This window comes from Nanorana parkeri, unplaced genomic scaffold (genome assembly GCF_000935625.1).
Source record: "Nanorana parkeri isolate BGI_ZX_2015 unplaced genomic scaffold, ASM93562v1 scaffold31, whole genome shotgun sequence".
Classification (NCBI taxonomy): Eukaryota; Metazoa; Chordata; class Amphibia; order Anura; family Dicroglossidae; genus Nanorana; species Nanorana parkeri.
This window is the reverse complement of record NW_017306299.1, coordinates 1,776,066-1,789,086: the sequence shown is the minus strand read 5'-3', so window position 1 is coordinate 1,789,086 and position 13,021 is coordinate 1,776,066. Positions and strand designations below refer to the sequence as shown.

The window sequence follows — 13,021 nt, the reverse complement described above, 5'->3', positions numbered from 1 at the left end:
TATATATATATATATATTGTGGCAGTGTGTGGCAATGCCATGGTGTCATTTGGCAATATAGTCACCCAGGACTCTCAGCCGGGGGGCTGAGCAGTTGCAGAAAGCGCAAACGTTTTCTGGGAAAGAGCTGGCTTTTCAGTTCTTCCCAGGTTTTCCGGATTTGGCTTGGGTTCTTGGAAATGGGAGATTTCAAAAAGCATTGGGAGGGATGGAATCTCCAATCCTGCTTCCGGACTTTAGTAGTAACCAGCACCAAGTGGTTGTGCATCTGTGCACAGCCCTTATGAAGAGAGAATGCTGGCTAATGTTCAGGGCTCCACCTGGGAGACAGGAAAACTCCGCCCAGGAGTCATAGTGGGGTCCAGTGCAGCAGGGTGCTGCGGGTTGGAAAAACCAAGTGTGCAGGTTAGCCCGAGACTGAGACTGTCTGGAGGAACAGACAGTGGCCTGAGGTCTGAGGCCGGTGCAGCAGTTCTGGGAATGCAAAGCCAGTAGGCTGGATGGGCATGTGTTGCCAAGATATGCTAACCCCTGCAAGGGTAATTGTTTTGTTTTTGTGAACTTTCATTTAATAAAAGTGGGCAAGGAAGCCCTTAAATTAGGTTTTCAGCGGGTGGATGCGTCCTTAATGCGCTACTGTTTGGATATATATTATGTATGGATACTGTATATGGATGTATGACTGGTACTGTATACTATGCTATAAACTCTGCCCATGGGTATATAAAAAAAAAATCTTACATTATGACAACTTAAAAGTCCCATTATTTGCTTTTAATTTAGGGCATTACCTATCTTAAGTGTTTTTGTGTCTTTATCCTCCATAGGGACAAACAACATTGTCTGCTGTATCAATGAATGACATTTTGTGATATTGTTTGGCAGTTGTATACTGTATATGATGGTAAATTTGTGATGACCAGTGTTGCCCCCCCCCCCCAATCGAAACTTGAATAATGTCCGCATTCTAGCATTCTATCTATGAGGGATTCTACAATGCAATAATAGGAACTTTGTTCACTAGGTGGTATTAAAAAACAACACTGTTCACCAGGAGCATGTTCAGTTACAAATGTGGATTCAATTGATACTGTCTATTAAGCATGTGTCTGGGCTTTGAAACAATACTTTAGTAACAGTGTTGGACTTGTTAGTCTAATTAGAGATTGGTAAACTTTAACTTTAAACTATAGTAAATGTAGGTGTTTTGTGAGTCTATTGTAGGGGTAAGCTTACTCGACACTCCAGCAGTGGTGAATCTACAAATCCCTTCATGCCTCTGCCCCTAGGCATCAATGACAGTGTCACTAATTCTCTAATTACAGCTATCTTTTAATGAATAAATCCACCAATGACACACTAGCACATGGGTAGGCAACCTCAGCACCCCAGCTGTGGTGAAACTACAAATTCTATAATGCCTGTGCCCCTGGGAGTCATGCCTCTGGCTGTCAGAGTCATGCAATGCCTCATGGAGTTTCACAACAGCTGCAGTGCCGAGGCTGCCTACCCTCACAGTTAAATATCCAGCAATGTTGAAATAAGAAATACATCCAGAGTATCAGTCTATTATAATTGTGATGCTGTTACAATTCCTTTGAAGATAGGAAAACAAGAACCCCATTGATGCAGCTAACAATTTATCCTCTCAGTAGGGGGAAATTCCATCTTGATTCGATCACTGGTGGCGCTCATATTCATTTCCTGGATCAGTGGCAGTCATATTAATTTCTCGAATCAATCCCTTCATTGATGAATCCCACTAATTATTGCTGGAGGTGCTATTTCTCAAAATAAAGTAGGATGAGCTCCAGTCCAAAAAAAACCCACTGTAGTTCCTAATGGCGGAGCTGTTTAGATCAATAAATACAAAATAACAAAAAGATCAGCCTCTGAAACCAGGAAGGGTGTTGATCTGGAAATGAGCTAATCCTATACACCATGCTTGGAGATCTTTGGTTGTCTTTGGGAGGGGTGTTGTGTCTTTGCCAGACCCTAAGGCTGGGCACACACCTTACAACCATCGCAAGACTTTTGTCTTGCGATGGTTGTAAGGTACTTTAAAAAAACGTACGTTCTGCCTATCTTGCATAGACAGATCGTACTTGCGATGATCGCAAGCCACGCCCCCTGAGGGGCGGGCTTCCGATTACCGCAATGCCGAACGGCAGTGTGCGCTTGCACACAACGGCCCATACGGCTTTTATCGTACGGACATGCCACAAACCCGCCGAACATCGTATGATGCTTGGCGGGTTTTCGAACATGTCCGTGAGTTAAAAGTCGTGCGACCTTACAGTAGTAGAGGTCGCACGGCTTCCACACACCTTACGATAATCGTACGATCGCGGGATTTCCCACGATTATCGTAAGGTGTGTGGGGACCTTAAGACTAACAGTATGGTGGCCATGGGGCCAGTACTCCTACGTTCCACTTTGGGACACATTTGCATGGGGTTTGTATGATTCCCTGTAGTTGTGTGGGTTTGTTCCAGGTGCTGTTTTGTGTTTACCCAATATGTTATTAGATTAACTGATTTTCTCTCAAAGTGATTCTAGAGGCTTGGGTTGATTTGCTCGAAGGTTAGAACATAGTCAATTTGCAAATTCAATTTTCACTTATCTCAATGAATATGCTGAATATATGGTTTACTTCAATCATCTACGAACAAAATTAAATAAAAAAAAAAAAAATTCTTGCACATGATTGGGTATCCCACGCAAAGTCAAGTTTCACATAACTTTACCTCCTTCACTAGTCTTAGTGAAAATGTATTTTCCAAAGTGCACATACTCTACTCCTTTAGTAAATAAACCTGTTTGTGTTAGGGACATAAAATGGTGTGCTCCTTCCAGGAGACAGGTAATATATATGCAATGTAGTCACCCCTTTGCTGCCACTGGCATTTAAAAAAAATTAGCAGTATTATCTCCCCATAAAGTATGAACCTGGAAGTGCTCAGCTCTGATCCCTTCCAAGTTCAGAGCTGCCACTTTGGCCAGGGATGTCGATGATCGAGCACAGTCTGTGCTCTGTTGGCTTTAGCATAGGTAACATTAGACATAGAGGTAACATAGACCCACCCCATATGTGTCCTTAAGGGAACCTAAGGGGGTTGGGCTTCCTACTGACAAACCTGCACCCAATTTTATCTTCTGCCCCATGTGCTCCAAGATGGAGGCTCTGATAGTTTAGAGTTAGGACCGCACTATAAGAGGTACCTTGGCGCGGCTGTGCGGCTTTCACATTTTCTGCCGAAGATGTGTATCCAAACCTCTGTTTTTAACCTTAGTGTGAGACAAGTTCTTTTACATGCTAGCTTGTGAGTGTGCCAGGAAACCTTTTTGATATTTTACTGTTTAAAGCCCATTTCGTGTGCACCTTGCTGGTGACGAATTGATGAGTGTGTTTGTCATCTGTTTTGCTTAAGGGAACCTGTCACTTGCACTATGCTATCACATAGGGGAGCTCATAAAATATGAAATGTACATGTCTGGTGTGCATGCATACAAAAATGACAACTGCCACCACCATAAGTCATCTATCGCCGGATGTGCTGGAGTGATAGCAATATTTCTAGGCCCATCATTTACTATTAGCTCCATAATTAATGAGCTGTAAAGGCTTTCAAAGCATCTCCTATGCACAATTTTGGGTACCGTAGTTTTTTGCAGGTTCACAGCTTTTATCATTTTTTGGGTATCTATTTACTCAACACAACCTCATCATTTAAATTTAATTTAAAAAATGGGGAGCATATTGTGTTTGTTCCGTGTTCCAAGAGACCTGACAAAAAAAAAATACTTGCAGACAGCGGGGGCTTGGAAAACACACATCTATGTATGGGTAAACTGATAGTATCTCTTAAGAAGGACTTATTTTAGAAGTTTAAAATGGATGACTGGTGGACTTTAAACATGTAGTCTCCTTTCTGCTGTTTACCTTCTGCAGGCTTTGTATTCATTTTACAGCTCTCAGCCTTATTGTGTAAGCATTTACCGGCGATACTTCTGGATTCCACTTATTTTCTGAAGTGTTCCTGTTTAACGTTACAACTGTATCACATAAATGTTTAATGCTGGCCTCTCGCTGCCTCTACCGATTTTTAGCGGCTGAAATATTTTGTGCATTGTAGGAAAACATTAGAGCTACATTGAGCTTCACAAAATTTTTCTGTAGATATAAATTATATGTGTGCTATGAAACGGAAACACCTCACAACAGTTTGGGTTTTAAATGCTTACAATGTGAACCGTTTTGTGGGCTTCCGAATTCTAAAGAAAGATCGCTTTAAGATTACTGATTAAAACCAGACATTCTCCAACAGGGTTCCATGAAACTCAATGGTGCCTCCAAAGGCTGCTAGAGGTTCCTTGAGCAGTGAATAGTGACGGATTGGTCTTCTGTCTACATGGACCGATGTAAGGCACTTTTCCACCAGTTACCAATGTAAGGGACTATTTCCCCACTGTAAGAAGGGAACTTATCCACTGACCACCAATGTAAGTGAGTGAAGACATTTTTAAGAACAGTCATAGGCACTGTTCATTGGGGCATACTACGTTTCCTCAACAAAACCTGATATCTATCAACGAAGCCCAGCATTGCCTACATGCTTGCTGACTGCCTGTGTGTAGTTGACTAAGGGTGCCCACACACCTTACGATAATCGTATGATAATCGCGGGAAATCCCGCGATCGTACGATTATCGTAAGGTGTGTGGAAGGCGTGCGACCTCTACTACTGTAAGGTCGCACGACTTTTAACTTACGAACATGTTCGAAAACCCGCCGAGCATCGTACGATGTTCGGCGGGTGTGTAGCATGTTCGTAAGATAGAAGCCGGACGGGCCCGTGTGCGCAAGCGCACACTGCCCGTTCGGCATTGCGGTCATCGGAAGCCCGCCCCTCAGGGGAGCGCGGCTTGCAATCATCGCAAGTACGATCTGCCTGTCCAAGATAGGCAGATCGTACGTTTTTTTAATTACCTTACAACCATCGCAAGACAAAAGCATAAGACAGAGCCCTCCCACCACTGCTAGAAGAGAAGGGTGTGTCCTGACCTGAGTCAATTGTCAGCAGTGTGCAATCTGATCTCCCTGCTATCCGTGCCTCTAGGATTTGAGAGCTGTCCATCACTATCTGCTGACTGCATGGGGTAATCATAGATAAATAGCATGCAATGTCTGATTTATATCTGATTAAAATGCAGAATGTTGTGTCTTTAGTTTCTATGCTTGCAGTACCTTATACATATTTTATTTATAAAGTTGCACTTTATGTTTTTAGTTTCTATGTTAGTACGATGTAGCAAAAACAGAAAAAAAATATCCATTCCGTGAAGCCGGTGTTTTCATCATGAGAATGCGGCCTTGCTTAATAATGCAATAGCTTTAATAAAGTACATCCAGGAATATTATTTTACAGGTCACTGAACTGGCACCATTAATAATGTACTGAAAAGAGTGCGCATTGCAAGCGCCGGGCGGATGCTGAACTGTTATTAATATGGACAGAGTCTGCTTAGTCTTAGTGGAAAAACACACAACCAGCACCATATTTATAATCTCTGTAAGCATGAACATTTGTAGCAGATAATTGCTAATAATATGTACTGCAATGGCTGAACCTGAACCTATGTACTGTGTTGCATTACTTTATCAATATACAGTATGTCACTGGGCTCTAATAAATGCTAAGCCCATCCAAAACTAAACAAAAAATTCAGTTTTGCATGCACACTGCTGGGTGCTAGCAACCTGCTAGCAACCTCACAGAGAGGCACCCAAACTAAAATATTAGTTGTTGTGGTGCTGACTCTTAAACCAAATGTAATGTAAGCCTGCAAGTTTCTTTTTATATTTTCGGTAACTGCATAAAGGCTTCCTCCGCTGAGTGACAGGTGCTCTTTAAAAGCAGGCACAAATCTGATTTATACAAGATTTATAGCTGGGCTTCAATAAACACGGCTAATCGTCAGCAAAATGCAGTGACCTCTTCCTTACAACATAAAATCAATGTGAATGTAATCAATGGGACTTACTGGAGTTCCGGGTAAACATTCTCCAAATACCACTTGAATGGTCGGCATTTTAAGCTTCTCCGCAGCGACAGTCTCTTCTGAATGCTGGAGGGAGCAAGAGAGAGGGAAAAGAGGGAGAGAGATAGGGGAAGAGAGAGGGAGAGACATAAAGACAGAGAGAGATGAGGGGGAGATATACAGAGGGAGAGATATGAGGAGGGAAATATAAACAGGGGGGGGAGACACAGAGAGGGAGAATGAAAGAGAGCAAGAGAGACAATTTTTTTGGGGGGAGGGCGAGAGAGAGAGAGTGTGTGTAGAGAAATAAGAGAAGAGGAATAAAGAGAGTGTAGAGAAGAAAAGAAGAGAAGAAGAGGGAGGGAAAAAAGAAGAGAAGAGTACAGAAAGAAGTGGAAGAGAGAGAGAGTAGAGAGTATAGAACACGAGAGAGAACGAGTAGAGAAAAGGAGAAAGCGGAAAGGGTAGAGAAATGGATGGAATAGAGAAAAAGAGAGACAGAGAGAGAAATTAAAGAAGGTTGAAGAGAGAGAGTGAGAATGAGAATGAAAAAGGATAAAGAAAGAAAAGGTAGAAAGAAAAAGAAAAAGAGAGAAGACAGGAGAGGAGAGGAGAGAGAGAGAGAGAGAGAATTGGGAAGAGGCACAGAGAGAGAATTGGGAAGAGGCACAGAGAGGGGATGCAGTTAAAGAAAAGGAAAGACAGCGAAAAAATAGAAAGATGCAGAGAAAGAAAGACAAACAGTGAGAAAGAGATGGGGAAAAGACAGAGCGGAGAGATGAGAAGAGGAGGGGAGGTGACAATAGAGAAGAATGAATAAAAAAAAGGCAGTGAGAAAGTGCAAGAAGAAAGTGTAAGAGGCAGGAAAGAGACAGAGAGAGAGAAAATGATTAAGTACTGCGGCCAGAAGACAGGTACTGCAAAATATAACAGTTTATTCCACTCTTTCCACCACTGACAGGATCATTCTTTACAGGAAGACAATGGTGCTACTGCTTATTAACCCAAACCTGCAACAAAGAAAAACTGAGCGGTTTCCTGGAAAGGTCTCTGAGTGAATATTGTTTTTAAATTGCCCGGGGTGCTGCATCTAAGTATACCATGGATCACGGACAGGCCAGGTGTGTTTTGCTGACATGTATTTTGAAGGAATATGGAACGTGGTTGTATTTCGTATGAAGCAGGAATAACTTGTATTTATTATTGCTTCTGAAAATCACAGCATTGGGTTCTTGTGAGCATGGTTCGTCTTATGCTGCAGCTTCTTAACTGCTTTTATAATTCTGTACAAGCCTTTGGGAATACAATATGAAGACACTGTATATGCATCTCAAATACAAACCATTTCCACTGATAGTAAGCTTGGTGTGAACTGCCTCGAAGTATGATGCAAGTGTACACTGACCCTAATATAAAACAAAACAGAGTGCACCGGATAGCACACTGAAAACTTTCCTTTTATCAATAAAATGTAAATGAATTGCATTAACAAAGAAGCAACCTGATCAGAGAATTGACCCAGGTAGACCAACTCCTATCATGTCAGGCCACACCTATAAAATGACGGGGTGTTTAATAAAGGACTTTTTTCTATGGTGTGGTTGTTTTTAATTTTTTGTATTTATTTTTTGTGAATGGTATTGATTTTGAGGGGGGGGGCCCCACACCGGCTTTTTGCTTCTTTAAAAAAATAAAATAAAATTGTATCGTCCCTTTAATAAAAAAAAAGACCCCAGTGTGATTTTGGGTACAGTAGTTTTTTGCAGGTTCACAGCTTTTATCATAATCAATACCAGATCCTTATCCAGGCATGCAGCCATACAAGGCAGCATGGCATCAAAGCCAGTCAATCGTGGGAGGGTACCTCGTAGGGGGGCTGCAGAGCCACACCACCTTTGCAAGGCACCTTCTGCCCATGTTGAGGAGGACGAGGGCCTCATCCCCACATCCCTAGCCCGGGGTTGTTGGGATCTATGGGAAAAGGGGAGATTGATTGTAATCTGTAAAGCCCTTTTAGATGCTGCCTTTTTGTTATTATTATTATACAGGATTTATATAGCGCCAACAGTTTGCACAGTGCTTTACAATATAGCAACTACCATTGCAAATGGAAACCAGGTGGTTTCTGGATATAACCTAACCATCCGGGGATGCTGGCTGACATCATGCGTTTTCCATTCAAACTCATGTAATTGTGTTTGAAGGGAAAAAGCAGCACTTTGCAAGAAATGGCTGTGCTTGCCTTGCTTTGCCTGTAACTCAATTGCACCTTAATAGGTCTTTTTATGTCCAATGAAATGCAGCGCAATGCAAAACAGGTCAAACGCAGCCTTTGAACTGCCATGTGTACTGCTTAGTACTGGGGCACCAAAGACTGTAATAATCCTCACTGGGTCACTGTTGGCTAGAACTATACTGGCTGGGGCATCAAAGACTATTGTAATCCTCACTGAGTCACTGTTGGCTAGTATTATACAGGCTGGGGCTTCAAAGACTATTGTAATCCTCACCGAGCCACTGTTTGCTAGTACTATACAGGCTGGGGCATCAAAGACTATTGTAATCCTCACGAGTCACTGTTGGCTAGTACTATAGGGGCTGGGGCATCAAAGACTATTGTCATCCTCACTGGGGCGCTGTTGACTAGTACTATACAGGCTGGGGCACCAAAGACTGTCGTAATCCTCAATGGGGCAATGTTGGCTAGTACTACACAGGCTGGGGCAACAAATACTATTGTAATCTTCACTGGGGCACTGTTGGCTAGTACTGTGCAGGCCGGGGCACCAGACACTGGTACAACACAAGGGTTTAGGTGGGGCAGATAATGTATAAAGTGACAGGCTGAATGTCAATGTAGCATAGATACTGTAGAGCTAATGGATACAGTTATAATCTACTGTATGTCTATGGCACTTGAGGGTGCTACATTTAGGTCAGGACACCAGAGAATTGCATAACGAGGGATATTTACAATTATAACATCCTGCCATGCTCCTTGCATCTTATTGTCCATAAAACGTGACAGAGAAGCAGCCGATGATGCCAAGGTGAAATTAAGTTTGTTTGCTGATTGTTATTTCGGTAATTGACTTGTGATGAAAAATACGGCATGCTATTTAGCATTACATGTTACTAAGAAGACAGCTTAATTGGCTAAAATGCATAATAATATTACCACTGCGACTCCGCGTTAAACGTGATAGCGGTCTCTGGAGAACGTGAACAGCGGATGCTGAATAATTTATTTATTGCCTGTACGGGTTTTAATTAAAAATATTCAAATGGTTAAAAATTCAGAGAACGAGGGGGGAGTCGTTCTCACTGGCTTATAGAAGTGAGAATAAACACAGTACATCTGGTGTTTTATTCCAAATTCATTTCAGTCAATTAAACGGGGTATAAAACACATCCAAATGATACATTGTTCCTTTTTTTTAAATCAGCGACATGAGTACATTTGCTGGGGACATGGCCAATTCTGTGCGGCATGAATTATTCTGTCCCTCAACTCAGAAATGTCACTCATTGTCAAGACTTGGAACGTTGCTCTATAAAGCCAAGAGTCATTTCATTCCGATTTCTACCTGCAAAATATTTTCCATCCATCCTACCTTTTCTCCATTAATCACCTCCCTCCATGTTTTACAGGCTTATGTTTTCTAAAGCAAAGCAATTAAATATAATACAAGCATTGTATTTTCTCCAGAATTGGAGTGATGCGAGTAGGGATGAGGTTCAGGTTGGGAGGCTCCTTGGGTTTGAGTTGCATCTCATGGTTTCGGCCAAACTTATGGCTGAAAATTCACACCTGAACCCTTAATGCACTGCATAACCCTTGTGCCTGGTCAAATGGGTTGCCTGCGCTTGCTTGCTAGCCTCTATGCTACCCCTTTGCAGAGGGGTCTTTTGTCTTTAATTAAAGTTTTTTTATATTTTATTTTGTGCTAGGGTTAAAAACAAATAGTGGGCTTTTGTTTTGCATGGTTAGTCTTAAAGAGTATATATCTATACAGTGTGGGTATGTATATATACAGGGCTTGAAAAATCCACTCGTCCACGACGAGAGGACGGCGGAGCCCGATGAGCAGCTTCCCGGCCGGCCATTGTAATTACACAGCCGGCCGGGAGCTTACAGTCAAGCGATCGAGTGTCTCTAGAGACGCCCGATCGCTTGTATTACCAGCAGCTATCACTGCCGTTGCCGGTCCCGAGATCCGCTGTGCCCGATGCGGCCGGGACCGTCATGGCTCTGTGACAGGAGATCAAAGGGAGTTCAGTATACAAACTCCCTTTGATCTCCTCTCAGTCCCCGAATGCATGAAGTGATGATGCCCATCTCTGATTCATCAGCTTCTCTGGGGGTACCTAGGTGACATTAGGGGTCTTCGAGACCCCTGATGTCTCCATAAAGAGGATCTGTCATGTAAATTGGCTATCCCACAGGGGGCTTCTTAGCCCCCCATGTAATAGCAATAAAGTTGTGTGTAAAAAAAAAAAAAAAGTAATACAAAAATTAAAGAAGCATAAAAAAATGTAAGAAAACATTTTTTTTAAGTCCCCGCCCCCACATACACACGCATATATGCTTCGGGTGCGCCTACGTGCGAAAAAGACGATTGCACCTATTGTGCCGCACATGTTATATATCGCCGCAAACGTCGGAGTGAGAACAATAATTTTAGAGCCATTAATCACTGATAACACTAAACTGATGAGCAGTAAAAGCATTTTAATCGTCGCCTAAGGGCGTTTTTTGCAATTTTGCGGGCGCACGCAATTTTAAGGCTTGACATGTTTGGTGTCTATTTACCCGACATGACCCCGACTTTATGTTTTACAAAAAATATGGGTAAGAATAAATGTTTTATAACATAATGTAGGGAAACTTTTTTTTTTTTTACATTTATGGTACTTTTTTTCATTATACAGTATATATTGTGATATTGGGAAGCTCACAGAGCACTCGCACAGCGGGTTTTTCAAAACACAAGTCTTTTTTTTATTTGCTCTTGCAGGGCAGCAGAAAGTGATGAACACAAAATATGCGCTTATCTCCAGCACAGATAACAAAACAAAGAGGTCTCACCGACTTGCATACAGTCCCAAACCTGGGGCATCCCTTCCCAGGAATGCTAGTCCTTGAGCAGCTTTCAACTTCACAGCCACACACCTTGTGTGCCTGGCTCTCTCAGGCCCTCTCAGCCTCTCCAAGCCTTCCAGCACCCAAGGGTGTTCCACCTGCATCCAGCATCACATGCACACAGTCTCCCACTCTGCATGTCCGACTGCACCACTGCCCCTCTCTTCCTCTCTGTTCACTGTCTTTAACAGGGCTGTTACCAGCCACCTGGACAGTCTGGCCTGCCTGGACTCCCAGGACTGGAGATTTCATCCCGCCCAAGACACTAAAGCTGGCCATACACCTTACAAGTATCTGCAGATTTTCTGTGGTCAGATGGAAAAGGTGCAACAGATTCCTCCATCTACACTTAACTGTGTAGATGGAGTAATCTCCACCTGGGCCAATCTGTTGCACTTTTTCCATCTGACCACAGACAATCTGCAGATATTTGTAAGGTGTATGGCCAGCTTTAGAAATCTCCGGAGACGCAGATCCCAGTTATATTCCGGAAAATATGGAAGGAACTGGAAACCCAGCTCCTTCCCTGTAAAACTATGCAATTTCTGGACCCTCTCAGCCCCTCTGGCCGAGAGCCCTGGGCGCCAAGCACAGCAATCACAAGAGTGACATGGCACTGTCCTGTCACAATATATATGTCTACTTTATGGAGGAGGCATATTTGAATGTCTGTGAAGGACAGTGCAGGATATTCACGTTTCTACTTAATGGAAGAGACATAGTCAAATGTATAACCTCCTGCAGCATAGCCATGTTTCTACTTTATGGAGGGGGCATAGTTGAATGTTTAGTCTCCTGCAGAATAGTCATGTCTACTTTATGGAGAAATAACTCCACATTTGGCCTACAGCAGAATAGTTGTGTCTACACAACACTAGTTCCATGTTTCCAGTAGCAGGGGAATATGGGAAAGAATGCAGTTGTAGCAACCAGCTCTATTCTGTTAGCAATGAAAGTGTTGGGGACAACCAAGGCCCCTTTCAATCTAATATTCTTCTAAATCCACAGAGAATATTGACTTTACAGGATACTCTCTCAGCACTGGAATGCGACTCAATATTACATACAGTATATCATGTCTCAGTAACAGTGTGTAATGCACCAGATTGGGTCATTGATCATATATAGTCAAAGGCAGTGTGCCTTCAATACACCTGAATTATTTATCAAAGGTATTTTCCTGCTGTCACCACTTCCTGCAACGTGCCAGGAGAAACAGAATTGAAAATAAAGCTATATTGCACCCTACCATTTACAGAAGATAATGGGGTCAAGCGAGAATGTAATAATCAGTGCAGATGATTCTAGAGGAGCGAAAAATGTGGTAGGCAGGCAAAGACAGAGAAGACAGAGAAATAAGGGGAAACCAGTATGTTGTAAGGGAAGCACAAAGGAAAGATGAAAGTCATCTTTTTTCATTTTATGATGATTCAGGGTGTTTTGGAAGGGTGGAACCCATGGTGCCCAACTTGCAGCCTATAGGTCACATGCTTTGCAGCTTGCTGTATGGTCCCTGGACCAAAGCAGTGTACTGGCAGTGGGGATATTTAACATTTAGGGTAATAGCAGTGATCTCTACTAGCCCAATGTAACATGTCCCCAGTTTTTCACTGTCTTTTGCAAAATGTCTCTAAAGCCCAACTGTTGGAGCTGATAAAATGGAGATCTATAGTACAGCTTTGCTGGACCTCCTGCAAGTATTTACTGCTCATACCTGTTTTGTATGGCAGCATGGGTACTGGGAGTTTCCTTTATAATCATCTGCACAAACCTAACTCACAAGCTGGGACAGTGGTAACCTTTCATGACCTCTTGGAGAAGTCCACCCCAAAACAA

General features: G+C 42.6%; 1 protein-coding gene across 1 annotated transcript in view; it reads right to left on the bottom strand.

The window, feature by feature from the left end:
• GALNT14 (polypeptide N-acetylgalactosaminyltransferase 14) overlaps positions 1-13,021 on the bottom strand; it is a 340,982-nt gene that overhangs the window by 12,044 nt on the left and 315,917 nt on the right. The window contains exon 12 of the mRNA XM_018568393.1: positions 6,046-6,129. Within this exon, the coding sequence (XP_018423895.1) occupies positions 6,046-6,129 (84 nt within the window). The remainder of the gene's footprint in view (positions 1-6,045; positions 6,130-13,021) is intronic.